Source organism: Bos grunniens, chromosome 11, assembly GCF_055505025.1.
Source record: "Bos grunniens cultivar Pamir isolate PY7600 chromosome 11, Bosgru_T2T1.0, whole genome shotgun sequence".
NCBI classification, from domain to species: Eukaryota; Metazoa; Chordata; class Mammalia; order Artiodactyla; family Bovidae; genus Bos; species Bos grunniens.
The window spans coordinates 94,599,315-94,622,651 of record NC_141175.1 but is presented as its reverse complement, the minus strand read 5'-3'; the positions used below and the strand labels follow the sequence as shown (position 1 = coordinate 94,622,651).

The window sequence follows — 23,337 nt, the reverse complement described above, 5'->3', positions numbered from 1 at the left end:
CTTTGGTTTTTCTCTAAGTGTGTTCTTGCTGCTCCTGTAGATGAAGCCTGATCCCTGCAAGATATGTCAGACCAATGGCTAATGAGATGCTCGGATCACAAGAAAAGGGTGTGTTTGTCCAGCCCAGAGCAGGGCGAGGAAACAGGGAGAGAGCCCTAAGACATCCCAAGAGTACAGGAGACAAGGTCACAGCCAGGAATCCAGAAGCTACCCCTGCCTGGAGAGTTTCTGGGGCTCCATGTGCCTACGTGAAACCTCTTCCAGGCGTGGTGCAGGTAACTGCCCACCCAAGCAGAGAGAAGTGTGGGTGAGAAAGAGGAGATGCCAGAGGGAGGAGGGCACAGGAGAGGGGACAGAGTTTGGGAGCAGAACATGCTGGGTCTCCAGGCAGGCCCAGGCCACCCCCACTTTCCTTGTCAAAAGATCCACAGCTCCAGCGGGCCCACTGAGCAGAGATGGCACACCCCACACCCCCGCCCACCTGGACCCATCCCCTGCTCAGTCACCCCACTCAGGTGCCACAGAGACACACACCAAAGCTGCTTTGTGGTTCCAACTGTTTTATACTGAAATACACATGGGCTGATCCCAAATGGTTCGGTTCAGGGGAGAAAGAAATGATGACAGCAGTGATCCCAGGGCTCAACGTCACAGCACTCGGTGCGTGTGCCAGTCCATCTGCCCACCCTGGCAGGACGGTCAGGCTTGAACATCTGGAGGAGCTCTACCGAGCCGGGCAGTGGAGGAAGCTAGTCCAGGGGTAAGAGTCCTCAGCTGAAGGGCTTCACCAGCTTCATGGCAGCATAGTTCTGGAGAGAGGGAGGGAGGAGGTAGGGACAGGTGGTGACAGCTGCGGGGGAAAAGGAGCTGGGAGAGGACTCAGCCACCTGCCTGCACCTCGCACTCACCACCCCCGCCATGCTCCACACTCAACACTGCGCCCTCCAGCCTCACTGCCACACCAGCCCACACTCTCCTGGGGGCCACGGCGCCTGAACTGCTCAGTCTTCTCCCCCATCAACCAGGGCCCACTCCCAGCGTCCGCTCTGCCCAGAGGACTCTGCCCCAGCCTGGCCAGGCCCGGCACCTTCCATCAGACAGGTGGCCCGAAGGCACAGCGGGGATTCTCCCCACCCCCCTCCCAACTCCCCACACACAGGAACCCCGGGCTCATTGGCCACCATGTTCCCTCCCCAGAAGCAAAAAGAGAGCCGAGGGCAGGGGTGGTGTACAAGGATGACCCACAACACAGGCCAGCCCTGGAGACGGGTCACCCCTGATTAAGCCCTGGCTGCTGCAGGACTGACAGGAATCTCCCCTCCCCACTCCTCCCCCCCAAAACCATGAAAACACATACAACACAGCACAGGGCTCCTAATTGGGACAGTATGTTCCCCAGCGCCGCCCGGGAAAGCCAACTCTGGAAACAAAGCCGCCGCTCCTTCCCCGCCAGCTCGCCTCCTGCCTCCCCACGCTGGCCCTGCTCCCGGCGGCCTCTGGGGGAGAGCTGGGGGGAAACAGACAGGCTGCCCTCCTGTCCCCCTCCCGGGGGAATTTCCAAGGGGATGGGAGATTAGGTCTACGCGGGGAAGGAGGTGGCAGCCCTGGCCCCGGGCCCCTCTCCACCAAGGCCTCCGCCCCCAAAACCTGCAAGCTAGGCGAGGGGCACGGGTCTGGCACCCACCAGGTGACCAAGCCACTTGGACATGCCCAGCGTGTGGCAAAGAACTGCAGGTGAGAGCATCACCAGCCTCAGGTCCAGGCTGCCCCTTCCGCCCCAAAGCCTTCGCCTGGGAGCCGAGCCCACACACCAGCCCTGGGAGAGAAGGCAGGGCTGGTATTTGAAGAGGACAATTCCCAGAAGATCTCAAAAGAGACGGATGCTGCTGTTGGGGACCCAGGAGACAGGGAAGAGGCTCTGCCCAGGGCCTGCCCACAGGGTCTGGGGCTAAGGCTGCCCCTGAGATGAGAAAGGGTGGCAGGCTGGAAGTGACTGGAAATCTTCCCTCTGTCTCCCAGCCAGGCAGCTTGGACCTCCTTTCCCCTTCCCCAGGTCCCTGAGGCCAGTCCGCTGCCCAGGCGCCTTGCAGGGTGGGGCCCGGCTGGCCAGGGGCAGGCCCAGGCATAGCGAGGAGATGGGCATTTTACTTGGGGCCCGGCCCTGCCCTCCCCTTGGCTCTTCAGCAGAAGGCTGGCTTGACATGCAGCCCCCTCCCCACACAGCTCCCCTCCACAAAGTGCTAGTCACAGCAGGTCAGTGCTGACCCAGCCCAGCCCTGCCTCATGCCTATGGGGGTCCCGGCCGAGGTCACTTGGGGAGTCCCTGGAAGAGCCAAAAGCAGCTACCAGCTCATGACTCCACATGGAGCTCCATCTCACACAACAGTGATGCTCAAACCAGAATGTTTGAGGCAGATTCTCCCCAGCAGGCCTGGAGCGGGCCAGGGCTCTACAATTCTCCCTGGTGCTCGCTTCTCAGACCACCTGCTCAGGAGCGTGGGGATGTGCCAGCTCATTGCCCGCACTCCCTGGCACGGCCTCACCGTGGAGCACTAGGCTGTGCCCTGTTCTCCCCGTGGTCCTGGCATCACTGTGTCTCCTCGTGGACCGCCAGCTCACCGGAGCACCAGCCTCACCACCCCCCCATCACCCACAGAACTCACCCTTGGTTCCCGGACACAGTCTTTGCCTGAATAAACAACATGAGAGGAGGTGAGCCTGAGGACAGGCCAGGCGAGGGGCACTGTGCCTCCCCAACGGACCACCTGGGCCTGCCCCAGGGGAAGAGACATGGAGGTGGAGTCCTGGGCCTGACCCCTGAGCCCAGGTCACTGCCAGGGCAGCTAAGCTCTAGGCACCACTTGCTCTCTTCCAGGGCCCAGTAGCTAACCCTGTATTAACAGTTGTAATTTGTCTTCTTTCACTAAGAGGGCACCCAAACCAAACAAGCCTGACCCCCATAACCTTACCCACCCCTGAGCCTCAGGCCTATCTGGTCAATGTAGGTCTTCTCACTAAGACTTAGAACAGTCTCAGCCCGCTCAAAGGGCCTGGCCCTCAGCCTGACCCATGGCCACCCCGGCTCTAGACCCTCCTTTGTGACTCAGGGCCCAGAGGGTGCCAGGGCCTGGGTGTCTGAACCAGAGCTCCCCTCTGCTACCCCCACAGTTCATGGTATCAGGGCCTGAAGGGGATGCTCTGCCGTTTTAACTGTCTTCCTCAGGAGGCTCTCTGCTGGTACCAGGCCTCTCCAGCTATACTGGGAGAGGCGCTTGGGACCCCTCCTTCTCCTGGAGGACTCAGAGCAAAGAGCTCACAGGTGAGTAATTCCACTGCCCGCTGTGGGGACCGTGCACGTGGCCGGCGGCCTGGTGCTGACCAGGGCTGTGGCTGGAACCCCAGCCTGGGAGCTGTACACAGACTGCCCTGCAGCCCTGAGCTGGTTCCTCCCCTCTCTCGGTGTCTGTTTCTTTCCATTCAAATCAGGGTGACGTGGAGTTGATCACACCGTTCCTCTACTTGTACATGGATTTGAAATTTTCATATTAAAAAGTTTTAAAAATTTAGACGAGATTGAAACTCAGGTATCAGCCTGAGAACCTGTGATCCCTTCAAGGTCTGAGGTTCTAGAGACACTCAGGTGCTGCCGTGAGGACCCAGGGAGCCTGGGCAAGGGAGACAGCTCCAGATTCTCTTTTGGGAGGGGCCCGCGGAGCAGCCCTGGTCGCTCTCTGTCAGGCATCAGCTGGCTTGTCAGGCACTCAGCAGGGAAAGGGGCCCAGTGTTCACTGCACCGGGGAGAGGCTCCTGGCGCACCCCATCCTCACTCACTCCCCGGCCCAGGCCACCCCACTGCAGAAAACAGGCACACGCTCAGGTCCCCGGGTGGACCCTAAGCCCCTCTCCAGTCCCTCAGCAGGTGCTGTCCTCACAGACACAGGGCCTTCCCCTCTTCTCCGCCATCTACACCTCCCCTTCCCTTCCTGACCAAGCTGCACGCCCTCTTTCAAGAAGGTTCTCCCACCCACGCCTGCCCAAGGGCCTCACCTTCTTGATTACACAGCCCGTCAGGGGCTTGCTGAGCACACTGTGTCTCCCCATTAAGGGCAAGAACTCAGAACTCCCCACGGGTCTCCTACCAGACTGGGGACCCCCAGAGTAGGGCCTGTGTCCCCTTCCTCAGGCTACAGACTCCCCAAGGACAGAGGCTGCCTCTCCATCAGACACCCAGTACACTGGAGGACAATGACAGGCTCCTCTGAGACCAGGGGCTGCTGGAGGCCAAGAGCTGTACCTCCCGCATCAGACCAGGAGCTCCCCTGAGACAGGGTCTCTGCCTCCCACCTCGGGCCAGCTTACCGGGAAGGAGTAGACAAAGATGCCCAAGAAGAGCAGGAAGATGAAGAGAATGAGGAAGAAGATGATGGCACAGCGGAACCGCCGCCACAGGATGAACTTCATGGTCTTGTACGGGGAGGTGAACCAGAGGAAGGAGGTGTCAGGCCGCCTGCAAGGGAGATCCCAGAGGTCAGCAGGGCACCCCCACCAGTGCTTCTCCCTGGGAGCCCTGCCCCCAAATCACCCTGGCTCTCCCCAGCCAGGCCCCCAGACCCCCCAGCCTCCAGCCCCCGGCCCCTGTCCCTTTGCATCTGCAATCCCCTTCTCCTCCCGGCCTTTGCTACAGCATGAGCCCCGCTGGCACCCCGCTTCTCTTCTTGACACCATCAAGCCCTGCACACCCTCAGGGACCCAGTTATCAGCCACCCTGTCCAGGTCACCTTCCCTGCCGCTCTCTCCTTCCTGACCCAGGACTTGTCACAGACTAGAGACCTGGGGACTGGACAGAGCTTCGAGGGGCTCCACTTTCGCTGAGCTACGGCCCACGAGCTCCAGATAAGCTCAGCTATGGGCCTAGATGCATATGGCTGGTCCACGGTCAGGGAAGGATGGCTAGAACTGAACCCAGAAAGGTGATTGTCTCTCACAACCAAGAACCGCAGATCCTTCCCCTAGACCAGTCTCACAGTTCAAAGAGCAGGTAGGTTTTGTGTCTCGGTAATGGCCATTCTGACATTCGCTTGCATGCCGCTGGCTCTCCTGGGTCTCCCTCATCTTTCCACCCAGATCCCAGCACCCTTGGGTAGGGGTGCCTCCTGCTGCTCAGCCAGCCTGTGGCAGTCAGGACAGCTCTGTGACAAAGTGGGCTGTCTGTGCTAAGTGTGACTTGAGCTCAGCAGGCCGTGGGAAAGGACCCAGCAAACACAGCCCGATCACTCACACACAGCCCTGCCACCAACAGCCGTCTTTCAGGCTCCAATAACTGTCCTCAAGCCTTCTACGTCCACTGGATTGGCTTATATCCCTTATCTGGGAGGTAGGGGAGGCAGAGGCTAGGCCCCCATTTCACAGGTGGGAAAACTGAAAGACCTTTTGAAAGGCACATTAACACCACAAGAGAGCCACAGAAGCAGCTCGTTCAGGGCAAAGACCTTGGGTCAGGCTCCAGAGCCAATCAGGCCAGGTGTGAGAATTTGTTTCACCACTTTCCTTGGAATGACCTTATTTAATTTTGCTGTGACTGTTTTCTCATTTGTAAAGTGAGGATGCTAAGATGGCCCAGCAGGGAAGGGTCCAGGACTCAACACACACAAGCCATATGACAGCACGCTTGGCCTACAACCCCCAGTTGCTCAACAGTGCTGGCTTCTGGAAAGAACTGATGAGCCCAGCCTGTCCTGGAAGGATGTCGGTCACCTGCTCCCTACCAAGGTGTACCCTGGGATGAGTCACACCCTTCTCTGGGCCTTGGGACCTCTGTGTGGCTATGCAGCGGGTGCCTCCTCTACTGCGGCTGCACCTCCCAGTCCCCTTGGCCATCAGCGGTCAGGGGCTGGGCACTAACCTTGGGTCCTCGAGCTTGGGGTTCATGTTAGGTTCATCCCGGCCATGGCCGGCTGGCCGCTCCTCATGCTCACTCTCCGTTACAATCTCCAAGGTCATCTCCAGCTTGCCCTGTGGGGACAAGGGGAACCTGGTCAGGAACACAAAGGCTCTGCACCGTGGCTTGGAGAGGAGCCAGGCCAGGACAGAGGTCAAGGTCACTTTATGATTTTTTTTGAAAAGTGATAACAGGGTGATCTGATCATAAAAGTACCCGTTCCTAGCAGAATATGTAGGAACTACAGACACATATAAAGAAAGGACACTCATACTTTCCCTATGTAAAGATAATTCATATTTATCTTTTTATTTTATTCATCAGACTTATTTTTCTCTGCAAGTATATGAAATACCATACTGTGTAGATTTAGTTCTATAGCTTGTTTCTTTCACTTAAAATAATATATTTTATTATTATATAATTATATACTCTTTTAAAGTTTGCTTTTAATGCTATAAAACATTCTATGCAATGGCTGACCATAATTTATTTAGTAAACTAGTTATTTTGGTTCATTTAAGTTGTTTCCAACTCTTTGTTGTTATAAAAAAAAAAAAAATGCTGCAACCAACACCCTAGAACCGTAAAGCTTTAATTTAATGAGGTTATTTCTTTGGGAAAGATTTTAGAAGTGGGATAAAAAATTTCAAAGGGAATAAATATTGCTAAGTTTCAGGTTATATATTACTAAATTGTTTCCCCAAATGTAAAATCATTAGCCTGCCGGGCAAAAATAAATGAGGGGGGAGTCTCTCTGCATCCTTGCTAGCAATGAGCATTTCTGTTTTTAAAACATTCTACTATAATACATTAAAGATGTTTTCACATTTTAAAATATTCCTTTATGTAATTCCTAGGGGAAATGAACTTTCTTAAATTTTAATGGCCACTCTACTTCTTTGTGTATTATCTATGCATGCACCACACTCATTTTTCTTTTGAGACATTAGTGTTTCTTATTAATTGTTATAATTTGTTACACAACATGGATATTTTATTTCAAAGGCCACCTGAGGGGTTGGCTGGCTGCTTGCTGTTTCCAGGTACAACTGACCCTTGAACCACATAGGTTTTAACCATGCAGATCCATCTATACACATATTATTTTAATAAATATACAGTCGGCCCTCATTTGCAGGTTTCAATCCACAGATTCCACCAACCATGGAGGGCCAACTATGAGACTTGACCATCCGTGGATTTTGATGTCCACGGGGCTCCTGGAACGAACCCCCTGTGGATACTGAGGGACAATAATAAACTGTCATTCACTTCCCCTGCAGAGGCAGGACAGTTCCTCATGGTCCCCAGTCACACCCCTGGACAGATCTCTGGGCAGAGGGAATAGTCCCTCAAGGATGGTCCCTTGTAGGGTCCTGCTTAAATGGGAGTGGCATGATGCCTGTCCTCTTCCAGAAGTCTAGCCAAAGGGGAACCCAGGACACAGATTACTGTTAAGGCCAAAGAGCAGAGTATAAATTAAACAGGATCCACAGAGATTAAGGCACCTTTGATTTAAATAGGCTTCGCTGGGATACAACCCTCAAGGACAGGAAGGCTGGAAAGTGGCAAGGGAGAGGGACAGGTCTTGGAAAACAGACAAGGAGGGCAGGAGATAGGGAGAGGAACACGCCTGCGCCTGTGATTTCTATGGAGGAGCCACTCCCATGTCTCCACCGGCCAGATGGAGCTGACTTACCGCCAGTATCTTCTTCTCACCCTCTTCCGCCACACAGGGCCACCAGCCCTTCACTGTTTTCTGTTCAAAAAGAGACACAAACCGCTCTGGGTGGAAGGTGTCTTCCAGCTGGTCTGCAGAGCACTTCTCAGCTGTCTTGGCGGGCTTGGGCATGTGGTTAAGGTCCAGCTGCAGAGAGCCTGTGGCAAAGAAGGGTGCTTTAACCAGGCTTTCTCAGTCACTGCCAGCCTAGGACCACCCTGTGGCTCAAACTCCACTCTCCATCCATCACCTCTCATTCCATCTGTTCAGCTTCCCTTCCATCTGTTCACGCATCCATATGCCCACTAATCTGCCCTTATTGAATCGTCCTTAACAGAGCTTCCCAACTGCTCAATTATTCATCTTACTATACTTACTTAGTATACGAGTGTTCCAATTTCTCCACATCCTCTCCAACATTTGTGATTTCCCATTTTTTATTTTTGTTCTTGCTTTGATATAGGTACAAATGTTATCTCATTGTAGTTTGTTCATCTGCTCACCTAGTTATCCACACAGCTATCTTTCCATACTGCTTCATCTGCTCATCTATTTTATCCCTCCTCTCCCAGAACAGATCCAGCTTTTGGGTTAAGCCACATGAAAATTCTGATATTCAATTATCTTTGATGTATAAAAACAGTAATTTCATGTGGTTTCACCTAATCCAATTCCAACAACATGATGAAATCAGTGGGATTGGAGCACAGGTTACTGAAGGGATTAAGTGAGAGAGATAAATCTAAAAAACATTTACTGAGGCCATATTAAAGAAATTTTTGAATACCACACAAAGGAGATTAGACTATTTTTCAGTGTGGAATGCTCAGTTACTGCAAGTATTCGGTGACTGCATCTATTATTGTAGTTTTTTTTTCTTTCCCTTCCTCCATTTATCCTTCCATGCAGCTATCTGCTTTAACTATCTATATCCCTCAATAGCTAACATTTGCTGAGCACTATATCTCCATTAATCAGGTTATTATTCCCTCCAACAGTTGTTCAACTCTATATCAACACTAATCTATGTATCCATCTACACATCTCTCCATCCCTCAGCTACAGATGAATGTTTATTTCTCATTTTAAATATGGTCTCAATATAATATAGGGCATTAAATCATATATATAGTTTAATATATTAAATATTACATTAAATCTATATATAAATTATATTAATATATATTATATATTAAACTGTATACAGGATATCTACATAAACCATGTAGCTACATAACCCATATATATTATATATAGTATGTATACTCTATACATATATCTATATATATGTGTGTGTTAGTTGCTCAGTTGTGTCTGATTCTTTGCGACCCCATGGATTGTATCCACCAGGCTGCTCTGTCCATGGAATTCTCCAGGCAAGAATACTGGAGTGGGTTGCCATTCCCTTCTCCAGGGTCTTCCTGATTCAGGTATCAAACCCAGGTCTCCTGCATTGCAGACAGATTCTTTACCATCTGAGCTACCAAGGAAGCCCACATATATCATATATATCTACATATATACTATATATTATATATACATATATACACATATATAGTATATCTGCTGATGCTGCTAAGTCACTTCAGTCGTATCCGACTCTGTGCGACCCCATAGACGGCAGCCCATCAGGCTCCCCCATCCCTGGGATTCTCCAGGCAAGAACACTGGAGTGGGTTGCCATTTCCTTCTCCAATGCATGAAAGTGAAAAATGAAAGTGAAGTTGCTCAGTCGTGTCCAACTCTTAGTGACCCCACGGACTGCAGCCTACCAGGTTCCTCCGTCCATGGGATTTTCCAGGCAAGAGTACTGGAGTGGGGTGCCATTGCCTTCTCCGAATATAGTATATCTACATAAGGTTTATATATATATATATATGTAACATATATATAGCACAGTGCATATATAACATATCAACATAAAGTAAACTATATATATACACATAGATAGTATATCATAAAGACTATAAGGAAACACAGGATTATTTCTTGATGGCAAAATTCCTAGATCTTAACTATTACTTTTAAAATAAAAGCAGTAACTATTCAAAAGAAACAAACTATGTAATTAGAAAATACATTATGAAAAGGGAAAAGGAAATGGCTTAATAATGCTGTAAGCTGCTAAAAGAGTAGATCTTAAAATTTCTCTTCACAAGAAAAAAAATTAGCTATGCAGTTTATTGTGCTGATCCTTTCACAATAGATCAAATTAAATTAAATCACAAACATCAAATTAAAAGAAATCTGTGGAGTTTAAAAGTAGTTTTAGTGTCTTTATTTTTAAAAACACAAAATGATCCTATTTAATTTTATACTGAACACCATTTTTTCATTCACTAGAATGCAGTTTTTGTTTGTCTTATTAAAATTGGTTTTCTATGTACATCTATGACCTGCCTCTTGAGAAACTTATATGCAGGTCAGGAAGCAACAGTTAGAACTGGACATGGAACAACAGACTGGTTCCAAATAGGAAAAGGAGTGCATCAAGGCTCTATATTGTCACCCTACTTATTTAACTTCTATGCAGAGTACATCATGAGAAACGCTGGGCTGGAAGAAGCACAAGCTGGAATCAAGATTGCCGGGAGAAATATCAATCACCTCAGATATGCAGATGACACCACCCTTATGGCAGAAAGTGAAGAGCAACTAAAAAGTCTCTTGATGAAAGTGAAAGAGGAGAGTGAAAAAGTTGGCTTAAAGCTCAACATTTACAAAACTAAGATCAAGGCATCTGGTCCCATCACTTCATGGCAAATAGATGGGGAAACAGTGGAAACAGTGTCAGACTTTATTTCTGGGGCTCCAAAATCACTTCAGATGGTGATTGCAGCCATGAAATTTCCTTACTCCTTGGAAGGAAAGTTATGACCAACCTAGATAGCATATTAAAAAGCAGAGACATTACTTTGCCAATAAAGGTCCGTCTAGTCAAGGCTATGGTTTTTCCTGTGGTCATGTATGGATGTGAGAGTTGGACTGTGAAGAAGGCTGAGTGCCGAAGAATTGATGCTTTTGAACTGTGGCGTTGGAGAAGACTCTTGAGAGTCCCTTGGACTGCAAGGAGATCCAAACAGTCCATTCTAAAGGAGATTAGTCCTGGGTGTTCTTTGGAAGGAATGCTAAAGCTGAAACTCCAATACTTTGGCCACCTCATGCGAAGAGTTGACTCATTGGAAAAGACCCTGATGCTGGGAGAGATTGGGGGCAGGAGGAGAAGGGGACGACAGAGGATGAGATGGCTGGATGGCATCACCAACTCAATGGACGTGAGTTTGAGTGAACTCTGGGAGTTGGTGATGGACACAGAGGCCTGGCGTGCTGCAATTCACGAGGTTGCAAAGAGTTGGACACGACTGAGCGACTGAACTGAACTGAACTGATGGCTGATTCATGTTGATGTATGGCAAAAACCAGCACAATACTGTAAAGTAATTAGCCTCCAATTAAAATAAATTAATTAATTAAAAAATAAAATGAGAAAAAAGAATGGTTTTCTATTTTTTTTTTAAGAATGGTTTTCTAAAGTCTCATCCCATAAAGGCAAGAATGATAGATGGATACTAAAAAAAATTTTTAGTCTGCAAGCAAAAGAGGGTCTATAAAAAATTAAAAAGCAATTGAAAATGGCAAAATTATTTGTAATGTGTCCTTACTATATAAAAAGCTCTGAAAATCAATAATAAAAGAGGAATATCCCAAAACCATGAAAAAGAAAATAACAACAACACTATAGATAATAAACATGTTTTTAAAGCTCTACCTTACAAGTAAAGAAGAAATGCAAAGAAAGATAAAAACGAGGCGTCATATTGGCAGCTTTTTTTTAAAAAAAGATAACACTTTTAGCAAAAGTTTAAGGAAAATAGTGCCCTTGGGCAAATAGAGAACAGATGATAAAATAAAAATGTAAAATCTATCTAGAGGGCAATTGAACAAAACATTTCAAAAACCACTCTAAGACTAAAAATCTGCTCCTTAAAATTTAGGGAATGTAAAGTCGCTCAGTCGTGTCCAACTCTTTCCGACCCCATGGACTGTAGCCTACCAGGCTCCTCTGTCCATGGGATTTTCCAGGCAATAGTACTGGAGTGGATTGCCATTTCCTTCTCCAAGGGATCTTCCCAACCCAGGGATCGAACCTTGGTCTCCCACATCGTAGACAGATGCTTTACCGTCTGAGCCACCAGGGAAATTTAGGGAAGATATGCACAAATGGTCCAAAGATGTAAGCCTAGGCTGTCACTCACACAGGAAAGCCTGGAAATGAGCTGAGAGTGCACCGAAGCGGGATTAGTGAGACAGGAGAGGATCCACCTGTGCAAGGGGTCATCAGGTGGACGTTAAGTACCATTATGCAGATGCAAATGGAGATGGATAACTCCTGACAGTAGGAACATTCTCAATGTATTGTTTCCCACAAAATCCAGATCTAAAATAGTATGTCACATAAACTCATTTTGCTATCTCTATGCCATACATACATGTGTGTACACATATATGTATAAAAGACACATACAGGGCTTCCCCGGTGGTCCAGTGGTTAAGAAGCCACCTGCCAATGCAGGGGACACAGGTTTGATCCCTGGTCCACGTAGACCCCACTTGCAGCAGAACAACTAAGTAAGCTGCGTGGGTCACAACTATTGAAGCCCACGCGTCCTAGAGCCAGGGCTCCACAAAAAGAGAAGCCATTGCAAAGAGAAGTCCATGAGAAGCCACAACAAAGAGTAGCCCCCACTCCTCACAGCTAGAGAAAGCCCATGCAGCAACAAAGACCCAGTGCAGCCAAAAAGTAAAATACATAATAAATAATTTAAAAAAATGTTTTGGAAGAATATGCATATAACACGTATTTGCTTGTGTAAGAAGTAACATACCCCAAAGTATTAGTGGAGGTTATCTCTGGGTAGTGAGATTATCACTTTTCACTCTCATGCATTGGAGAAGGAAATGGCAACCCACTCCAGTGTTCCTGCCTGGAGAATCCCAGGGATGGCAGAGCCTGGTGGGCTGCCATCTATGGGGTCGCACAGAGTCGGACACGACTGAAGCGACTTAGCAGCAGCAGCAGGAGATTATAATAAAATAGGAAAGGGAGGCATTGCTTATCTCCAGTTTCTAATGTGGCTACAGGAATTATGTAATAAGTAAAAGAACAAAAGTCCAACTTGGTGCTGTGATGCTAACACCCTGAATCTTTTACAGTGATGTCATGGAGCAGTCCTCAGTCCTCCAAGTGCAGGGGACCAGCCTGGGTGTGGGGGGACGTGGGGTGAAGAGCAGCCTGACGGGCTGGAAGCCCTCTTCCCCATTCCTGCTGGGGCTGCTTGTCAGAATGTCCTTTGTGGTGGGGCAGGGCAGGGAGGGCCAAGAACTCGGCTAATCCTGCAATCAAGAGTCACCTAAGGAGGGTTCCAGTGATTCATCCAAGCCTGCCCTGCTCCTAGGTGGCAAAGCGGAACCAGAACCCAGGACTCCTTACCTCCTGGAAGGCCTTTTTCACACGCTATTTTACTGAGGTGAAATTCGCATAATAAAATGCACCGTTGTAACCATTTTAAAGTGTACAACTCAGTGGCTTCTAGTATATTCCCAGAGTTGCGCGACCACGATCTAATTTCAGAATATTTTCATCATCCCTAAGAGACACATCGTGCCCACCTCTGTTCCCAGTCCCCGGTGACCACTTTCTGTCCCTGTGGATTACGTATTGTGGACATTTCCTATGAAGGAGCCATACAATATTTGTCCTTTTGCGTCTGACTTCTTTACTTGGTATGTTTTCAAGGTTCACGCATGGTGCACCATGAGTCAGGATTTCACTTCTCTCGTGGCTGAATAACACCCCATTGTATGGATGCAGCGCAACTTTCCAGGGGCCAGACAGCTAGTGACAGCCAGCCCCTGCCTGCACGTCTTCACCCGGTGCTCCCCTCTCTTCCTTCCTTGGGTCCCACCTCCCACCACGGCCCACCGTTCAAGGCCACCTCTGCCAGCAGGCCACCCTGATCCCTGCGGCGCTGCTCTGTGTCACCAGCCTCACTCAGCACCAGGGACCAGAGACTGTGAGCTCCCTGATCCTCCTGCCAGCCCTGCCAAAAGGCCCGAGAGACACACACGTGCTCAGCAGGGACTCTGGGACACGCTGACAGGCAGAATAGTAGACTGGAAATGGTGCTCACCCAGAAAGTCATCGAAGGAGAACTTGTCGTTGTCCCAGATCTGGAATACCACTCGTGCAGGGATCTTGCTCTCCGTCTTGTCCAGCCTCCAGAATGCATCCTGGCCCAGAGGAGAAGCAGAGAAGGAAACAGGGGAACAGGATTAGAGAAGGGCAGAGGTCCCTTCCTGCCTGGAGGACTGCCTGGAGGAGGCAGTATAGGGAGACATCCCTGAGGGACTTGCCAGAGCCAGGTCCTGGCAAGAAGACTGCTGAGACCCCAGAGGGCAGTGTTCACTTGATGTAAGGTAGTTCCTTTAATGCTCACAATTCCATGAGTCAAGGTTTTCATTCCTGTCTTACAGATGATGAAACAAAGGCTTGGAGAAGTAAATAATTTGCCTAGGCTCTGACAGCTAATAAAAACATTAATATTGCATTTCTTATACACCAGCCCCTTTCCACTATAAAATCATTTATCCTTCCAATGACCTATGAGAGAGATACTATCCTTACAGCTGAGGAAATCACAGCAAGTAATTTATCCAAGTCACCCAGTTAGGGAGTGGTAAGCTAGATTCCAACCCAGGCAGTCAGGTTCTGGGGTTCCACTCTCACCTCTTAACTCGTGTTCTACCAGTGTGATCTTGGGAACAGGGTGGACTGGCTGGGAACCTGGAGGGCTCCCCGCAACACACTGTTGCAAAGGAACTGGCACTGAGGAGCCCACCTTCATCTCCAAGATCTTACCCCAGGGCAGATCAAAAGCCCCCAGTGCTAGGAAGGTCACCAGCCCATTACTCCCCCGCCTCCCCCTCCCTCAGGCCAATCAGCCTGGACTAGCATTGTCTGGGCCTTCTCTCCACAGAGGCCTCGGGGAGCAGCTGAGTGTGGGCCCTGGGCCCCCTGAGGCCTGGATCCATCTCTGGGCCCAGTCACACTCAACCCAAAGGACTGTCCCTGGGGCCTTCCTGCTCACACCTGTTCTCTGTCCTCTGTAGCTTTACCCGAGAGAGTAGCAAGGAGAGGAAACAATCTGACCACATCCCGCTGATGGGTGCCAGGTCACAGCAGGGGTTGGGACCCAATCTCAAGGGCACAGACTCCACAGGAGTCGGGGAGCGCTGCTGACCACCCAGGGTTTGTCTGGGTCCGGGTGCCCTATACATACAGCCTTGGTGGCCACTCCAGATCACACGGACCCCACAGAGCTCCCGCACCAGTGCCCCCTGAGGAACCATCACCTCGTGAAGCAGCTGGGTGCAGCCTGGACTGCTGGCGGGCTGGGGAAGGGGCTCAAGTCCCCACCTGGCCCCTCGCCCCAGCCCCCGTCTGGTGCCTCCCCCGCTCTGGGCCCCAGCCCTCCTGCAGGTGCCTCCCTCCTCTGGCGGGGCTTTTACGGCCAGCTCCACAGGCCCGCCTGCACAGGCCGCCAGCCTCCCCCATGCCTCTGGCCGGCCCGGTTTATGGGCTCAGTAATGAGCCAGAGGTTCAAACGGCCCCTGGTGGGAGCAGCTGGGCTGGGGCTCCAGCCTGGGGAATGGCCCCCCCCAGGTCCCGGGCACTCATTATGCTCCCAGTCTGGGCCCTTTTACTAGCTGTTTATTTGCAGGGTGGGTGCCTGACGCGCAGGCAGGCCCCGGTGGATGTGCTGGGCTCCAGGTGGGGAGCCGGCCGGGGCAACCAGCGGTGGTTCAAAGCCGCCGGATGAAAGGAGACCTTGTACTTTATGACAGTCTCGTCTGGTTAATGGGGTCCCTGGAGGGCCTGCCTGCCAGAGGCCCTGAACCCCTCAGCAGAGGGCTGGCTCTGCAGCAGGACCAGGACACCCAGAGGCTGTGCAGTGCCCCTGCAGTAACCCCCCAGCAGACTCAGTCCCCTAGCCCAGACCAGCTAATTGGGGCCCCACTGCGGGCATGTCTCCCCTGCTTCCCAGGGTCTTTTCTCCCAGAGGGACCCTCTGGCCCTCTAGGGTCAAGCCAGCTCCTCCCTCCCTTTCCTGGTTGACTGCAGAACCCCTTGCCTGTTTCCAATCTCTTCTGACCTCTGCCACCCCTCACTCCAGCTGCCCTCTCCAGAGCCTGGCACCACGCAGGTGGGAGTCCCTCAGCCTTCCCCACCCGCCGTGGGCCTCCCCAGACCTCTCTCCCTCCTCACCACTTAGCAGCCCTCCTGGCCTTCTCATTCTCTCAATACCAACCCAGCCTGCAGGGCATCGGGCCAACCAGTCCCTTCCCTCAGCCCTTCTCTTCCTCTGGAGCTCCACTGTGACTCAGACTCCCTCCTTCCCTGCTTGCAACTAAAGGGCAGAAATGAAAGCCCATTGTTGCCAGAATGGGGCCACCTCAAACTCTTTATCAGCAACCCCCACTGGGCTCTCAGAACTGCTGGGTAGCACCTAGTAGATCTCTCTCTTCCCTTTCTCTCCCTCTCTCAGTGTAATAGCCGCTTCCAGCCTTTTTCATTTGTCTCAGTCACCTGCTACAACACCAGGAGATTCTCTCTTTTTCTACTTTGCAGAAAAAGCAGAAGCCTCTGCTTCCTGCAACTCCTTGCCCCCATCTCCACCCGTCACAACAGAGAGGTGGTCCGGCCTTCCCTGTGAGCAGGCCGATCGGCATCTCACGGCCTCGGTTCCCCAGCCATAGCTCACCCCATGGAGGGCCCATTCCCCACCCTCTCTGTCCACAGCAAGGACAGGCGCTGTTTGCTGGACTTGGAGCTCGCCCCCAACAGATGCAGCATTTGCTCTGTCGGGAAAACACACTGAGCAAAGGCAAACAGGATGAAACCTACAAACAGGCTTGGCTTTCCTTGACCGTACAGCCTCCAGGGCTTGCCACTCTCTGCTTTCTAGTAGGCACTCGGCAGCAATCCCCAGGTAAAAGAATTCATTTAGCCTTATTTAGCCCTTATTTCTTTTGCTTGATGGTTTCAGAATGTTCACCGGAACATTCCGGTTTCTCTGAAGTGCAGTGCTGTGTGTTGGGTTGGGAAGGGGTCATGGCAGCCGAGGTAGGCTACATATTTCCCTTCCTTAAGCCACACAGCCACTCAGGACAGAAAGAGGAGTCACAGGAGTTTGCCTCTGTGACAAGAAGAAGCCGGGCACCACCTCTGGAAGGAAGTGGGACCCTCAGAATCTCAAGTCCAGACGGGCATTCACCCGGTCAATCAAGCAGGAGAGCACCTCCAGGCGAAACAGATTTAGGAGGGAGGCGTGGTTAGAGGCTCCAGCAGAGATGCCCACCGCCTCCGGGCAGCCACTGCCTGTGGCATCCTCCTCACCATGCTCTGGGGGCTGTTCCCTCAGGCCTGGCTCAGGGCCACCACTTGCCTCAGGACCCACCTGTTTCAGGAAGAAAGAGTTTACGGCCCAGACGAGGCCGAAACCAAGAGATGTGGACCTACAAAGAGCTGAGAGCTCTGGAGCAGCCCCCTGACCCCAGCTGATGCACCGGGCGGACCTCCCCAGGCCTGAAAGAGACCAGCCTGGACGGCGGCCCAGGCCTCAGGCACAGAAATGGGAGAAAGGAGGGAGCAGTGGAAACTTGGCTAAGCAGCATCTGACCCCATCAACAAGCTGACCTCAGGCCAGCCCAGCCCTCTGGGGCCACCCTGCCTTAGGGGGTACCCCCCCCCACCCTCTGATGACCTTGCTGAGTTTCCCTACAATGTCCTCCCCACTCTGACACCAAGGCCCTCCCTGCTAGTTGAATTGTTAGGATTTGAACTTAGTTACACATAACAGTGGGGGCCTTGAGGGCTGGAGTGGCAGCAATGCTGAAGATGGCAAAGGTGGCAGAAGAGGAAGGAGGAGCGGGCACGAAGGACATGGTGGTGGTGATGGGGCAGTCGTGGTCGTCACGCCATGGTGGCAGATGTGGTTCCAGCAGTGGTGGGACAGGCTGAGAATATGACAGTGACACGCTACAACGGGCGGTGCGAGCAGGCTGACAGCTGCAGCCCTGGGACCAGCACCACTGGGGACAGGAAGGACACTCACCTTCTTGGAGACGGTGCAGACCTGCTCAGCTGGCAGGTAGTCAAAAGGGAAGACGAACCTCCAGTTAAAGTTGCCTTCACCTCCCAGGGACCGATAATGTACATCTGTCTTTTGCTTGTGTTCTTCAAAGCCAACCATCCAACTAGAAATAACACATTTGAGAGAACGTAGCTAACTGAGGTTTCTACCACAATATGCATCCTCAGCTTAAGGAATTAAGAAGGTCATTGAACTTGGTAAATGATAGAGGAAAAATAAACCCCAAGAAATCTCCACAGTATACCAAATGTGCCATAAATTTCACAATATTCTAATTTCTCTCTTGAGCAGCATCCTCAAACCTTATAAGGTCATCCCAAATATTAGCATGGAAGAAGACATCTGGTGGGGGTCAACTCCCCATAGGCAGAGACACTCCCATAAGACCGTCCTTGCTTTCTTGTTCTCCCCCTTCCCTACACCAGAGCACCCCCTTTCCCGACTGATCAGCACCCTCGTGGGGGCAGAGGAAACACCCTGGAGCTGGGACGGGTAGAAAGAAGGGTGACCTCCCACCCTTTCACATAAATGTCGCTCATCTTCTCCCCCGTGATGCTGAGGTCATCCAGGATCACATCCTTGGTGTTCCAGATAATACAACGAAGGAAAAACCTGTAGAGAAAATGACTCAAATCCACACGGATTCCCACCAAGGGTGGGCAGTCCTTGACCAAGAAGCCAAGAAGTCCGCTCACCCAAGACTGCTGCTTGCCTGGCTGGACACTTGGTCAAAGTCACACAGGAGTGGCGCCTGAATGGCAAAAAGCCCGGCCCAAGAACCACCTCCTGGTCCCACCCACAGCAACCACCCCCCACCCTGCTCAGCCCCGAGCCCAGGCCGCATCAGTCACCTTCTGGCTCTCCGTGGGGTGATGTTGAAGGGAGGTCCCGGCCGCCCCAGGGCCTTCGGAAACAGGTCGACCCACATCTGCAGCTTCCCCTGGGGAGGGAGACACGACCCTGCTCTCTCACCAGCCTTTTCACTCAACCAACATCTCCCAACCACCTGCTCTGCACTGGATACTTGGAGCACAGGACAGAGGAGACTCAGGCCTGCATGGCAAGGCTCAGCATCCAGCAGGGGAGGTGCCTTCAGCGGGACTACAGGGCCAACAACAGGGTTGAGCCCACCCCCCAGTGGCAGGGACTTGGGGAATGCCTGGGGGTCAGGGGTCGGGGTCAGGGAAGCTCCCCAGGGATGGTGATGTTTGCTGGGTCTCACGCTGCCAGGTGGGAAGGAGTAGGGGGCACTCCAACCTTGGGATGGTGGGCACAGTTGTAGAGGGTCAGAGAGTGTGGTTTGGTCATAGGGGCTCAGAGGGTTTCCAGACAGGAAACCATTCTACCTGCCACCCTTCAGCTCGTGCCCTCTTTGCAAGCAGCTGTTACCTCTGGCCCCATCTTACAGGAGGAGGAGAAGGGACTGACCTAACTTCTGTTCACGTGAGCATGAAAGAGCTGACATTTCAATACCTGAAGTGCCACTCTGGGGAGCTGGTAGCCATGCCACCAAGGGAAGGAGGACTCAGCTCCAAAGAACAGAGAGGATGTTCTCTGCTGTGCACAAAGGCGCCTGCATGGCTGCATCACCCCATCTCTGCCTGTAAGCCCTTCCCTCCTCTTCTTCCTTCCCCAGACCTGAGCTCACTCCCTCCAGGAAGCCTTCCTGTGTCAGCCCAGGTCTTCTGTCCCTCTGCTCACCCTCTCTCTTCCTGGGAGGACTCCCCTGACCTTCCTGGTGGCTGCTCTGCCTCTCTGTCATAGGGTCGACCTATCTGAACTCCCTACAAGCCCAGCACAGGGCCGGCCTTCTGGGGTGTCACTGACTGATGGTAGGGGAGGACACCCTGAGGCCAGGCTGAAACACTGAGGCTTCAGAATGACTCATGGGCAGTCAGAGGTTCGGCCTACATGCGGGTGGAGGAGGCAGCTCATTCCCCAGGCCCCAAGGTCCACAGGTAGCCCAGAAAGGCTAGGCTCAAGGGGGCTCTCTCATAAGCTAACAGTGGTCAGTGGTAACTACTCAGATCAGAAAAACATGGCAAGGAGGGGTTAGCCAAATCCTGAGGTCTCCACTGTGCTTCTGAGGTATCCATGCTGTCCTTGGGGCAGGGTAGCTGAGGGTCAGGGGCTCTGAGGCTGTGGGTGGAGGTCCTACCTGCTCGATGTCCGGCTGCAGGGGGCTGTAGAGAGGCCGGGACTCCACGTGCTCAGGGATCAGCCCTTGCTGCTGGAGGACGTGCAAGGCCAGACGCTCCTCCACTGGGCCCAGGTGTGGGTTTGGGACCCTGCCAGCCTCTAACCCCAGGAAGAAGATGAAAAACACTGCCAGGACTGAGTGAGCAGGAGATGGCAGGGGTGCCTGGGGGCCTTGGGAAGCCACTAACCCCACAGCCTCACCCTAAACCCAGACACACACTTCTGGCCCTCATGTCTCACTCTCTGTAGCGGGAATCTCCCTGTCCACAGGCTCCGGGCTTAAAATTCAGATTCCCCATTGCCATCACCTCTTCCAAGCACCTTCTGTAAGCTCTTCTTCTTATAAATTCTCCCCACCCTCCAAAGCCCACCACTTCCAGGAAGCCCTTCCAGACTGCTCTCAGCTCTGAGGCTCTACAAGTTCTTCTGCCAGATAAAGCATCTAAGTGCTCTCAGTAGTATTCTGTGGTTCATGTAATCTCTTTGATTAGTAGCAGTAGCTAAAGCATTAGCAGTAACAGAGAACACATTTAAATCAAGAGCCAGGTACTGTTCTTCATAGATATTAAAGGTTTGATCCTCAAAGTAACCCTAACAGGTAAGTGCTATTATTAGCCCCATTTCACAGGTGATAGACATGAAGCAGCAGGCAGTCACACCTGGGCAGGGGTGGCTGAGATCACACCCTCACTAGGAAAGGTGTGTAACTGGGCGTGAATACCCGCCCTCCCCTGCATGCTTCCACGTGTAGCTCTACCTGTCAGGGGGTGGGTCACGAACTGGTACTGTGGATGGGGTGTTTCTAACCCTGAGAAGGCTGGCTGATCAGCCAGCAACGTGAACTTGGAGCTCCCATGACAGAGACCTGACTGGGAGTAGGAGGGTCCACCTGTGTCTATACACATGTACACACACAGGTATGTGCACTCAGGTGTGCACATGTTCACCAGTACAGATTCTAACACCGCGTACACACGCCCGTGCGTTCATCCGTCAAGCCCGCCCTACCCACTTTAATAGGTGCCACTAAGGAAGCAGCCTAGCATTGCAGGAGGACCACTGGGCCGGGAACCTGGTTCTGCCTCTAAAGGGCTGGGTGACTTTGGGCAGGTTGTCAACCCCTCTTGGTCTGAACGGCCTCATCTGCAAAAACAGGCAGAATTCTGGCTTTCTGGCTTTCTTTTCCTATGAATTTATGACCATGAGCCCTGGTCCCTGTGCTTAAGCTGCTCACAGACTAGCAGAAGGAAATGAGACCACCCCTAAAACAGATGCGAGTTCTACAGGAAAAGAGAACGGGGGTGGGGTCAGGGCCTAATGGAAAGGAGCCTGACTCAGCCATGACCTTGGAGAACCAGAGAAACAGAAGAGGGGTGGGCTGGGGATGGGGGAGCCAAAGCCTCCTTCCCCTTTTACAACCTCACCACCAGCTCTGACATCAAACATCGCTGAAACCAGCAGGAGGCGAGGGGCCAGCTGGGCCTGTAAACACCTCCGGGGAGTCTGAGCTGCTCCGGGTGGGCCGTGCAGGCCTGTGAGCATCTCAGACACACAGGGAGCACACGGCGGCACCCTAGGCATGAGCATTAGACAGACCCAAAGCGTCAGGCAAGACGAGGGCTACAGGGCTTCCTGCCACCCTCTGGATGCACCAGGTGCAGGAGATGTGGCTAGGGGCTCAGAAGGCACTGCCAAGGTCAAAGTGGCACGCTAGTGTGATTCAAGCAGAAAACCTTCTCAGTGGTGGGCCGTACCCAATCTCTGACCAGTCTGACCACCCAAAGCCAGAAGCAGCCCAATCCCAACCATGACCCTGACCCTGGCTTCAGGCTCCCCGCTCATCTTCCCCTCAGGCCCCAACCTGGCCGTAGGCTGAACTCTGATGCACCCCCAACCCTGGCCCCAACTTTGACCTCTAATCTTCACAATGGTGTTCCGGGTAAGTACTGGTCCCAGGAACACCAAGGGCAAGTTGAGCCCGTCTGTGCTGCCCTGGAGAGACCCCAGACCACACTGTGCAGGGGGGGGGGCGGTCTTGTCCGGTGGGTATGTCCAAGCCCCTTTACGACAGGAGAGGACCCATAAGACAGAGGGCGTTGGAGGGAGAGCCCACCTATTTCTTCGACGGTGTATTCTTTATCCTGAAACACCACGCGGTCCGTCCGGTACACGGGGGCCTTGACTCGGTGCTGCTGGCAGAACAGGTGGAGGAGCTGGGAGGGGCGGAGCTGATCCCTCCACTGGTTGGGTCCAGAGCTGAGGCCCAAGCAAAACACAGACATGAGACGCTCCAGGACACTGACGGGGCAGAGGGGCGTGCAGTGGCCTATGTGCCCACAAACATGGCATCAGCCACCCTTCTCTGTGACCATGGGCACCCTATGTGATTGTTCATCATGACTGGGGAGCCCATTTCACACACAGAAAGACTGAGGCCCAGAGACAAAAGACTCCTTTACACTTGCATGGGATTGGAACTGAAAGGTTTCCAATTTTCAGATATAGAGAATCAGACCTAGACAAGACCCAAGTTGGCAGGAAGTGAGTGAGGACTGTAGGGCCCAGCCGGACTCTGTGACCCATCCCACTGTCTGCTTCCCTTCTCCGTCCCCTCTCCAGGCACCTCGATGGTGCCTTCAGGAGAATTGTAACGACATGATGAAAAGTTGGGTTCTTAGAGTCAGATAAGCAGCTTCAAATCCTAACCCCACCACTTAAAAACCTGGGCCTCAGTGTCCATATCTACGGAGTGGGGATGAGACCTGGGCTGACTGACTGAGAAAGCGTCTGTGCCGGGCTAGGATCAGGCCGGCACACAGTCAGTGCTCAGCCCACAGTCAGAGAAGTAACCAGCACCGTGCACTTACACGCAGTAGGTCTGGGGGAGTCCACAGCGGGCCCCGAACTTAGACAGCAGCCTGTTCTCCAGGTCAATGACCGTCTCCCCAATCTTTTCATCCTTGGAGAGGAGGTCATAGTCATAGAGGGTGACCTTCAGGTCCTTCTCCAGAGGCAGAGTGCAGGTCAGCTCGAACATCCTGCGAGGAAGGAGGGGGTTGTCCTGACAATACCAGCTCCCAGAGGTCACTGGACACAGCAGGACCTCGAGGGCGTGGCCAGGCTGGCGCACAGGCTGGAAAGGCGTCCTCCTCTTGCAGGACTGGCGTCCTCCTCTTGCAGGACTGGCCTGCAGTCCACCCTCCTGAGACCTTCAACCGCTCCTGCAGCACACCACCCACAGCACTCCCGACGTGGGGCTTGTC

General features: G+C 52.3%; 1 protein-coding gene across 23 annotated transcripts in view; it reads right to left on the bottom strand.

The window, feature by feature from the left end:
• Positions 1–543: 543 nt before the first annotated feature.
• DYSF (dysferlin) overlaps positions 544–23,337 on the bottom strand; it is a 225,180-nt gene continuing 202,386 nt past the window's right edge. For all 23 annotated transcript variants that reach the window (XM_086323838.1, XM_086323848.1, XM_086323841.1 and 20 more), the window contains 11 exons: positions 22,942–23,112; positions 22,188–22,330; positions 20,034–20,173; positions 18,727–18,815; positions 18,392–18,487; positions 17,837–17,978; positions 13,853–13,952; positions 7,641–7,819; positions 5,903–6,012; positions 4,360–4,507; positions 544–809 (listed from right to left, as the gene is read on the bottom strand). In XM_086323838.1, coding sequence (XP_086179964.1) covers positions 771–809; positions 4,360–4,507; positions 5,903–6,012; positions 7,641–7,819; positions 13,853–13,952; positions 17,837–17,978; positions 18,392–18,487; positions 18,727–18,815; positions 20,034–20,173; positions 22,188–22,330; positions 22,942–23,112 — 1,357 coding nt within the window. In that variant the 3' untranslated portion in view covers positions 544–770. The remainder of the gene's footprint in view (positions 810–4,359; positions 4,508–5,902; positions 6,013–7,640; positions 7,820–13,852; positions 13,953–17,836; positions 17,979–18,391; positions 18,488–18,726; positions 18,816–20,033; positions 20,174–22,187; positions 22,331–22,941; positions 23,113–23,337) is intronic.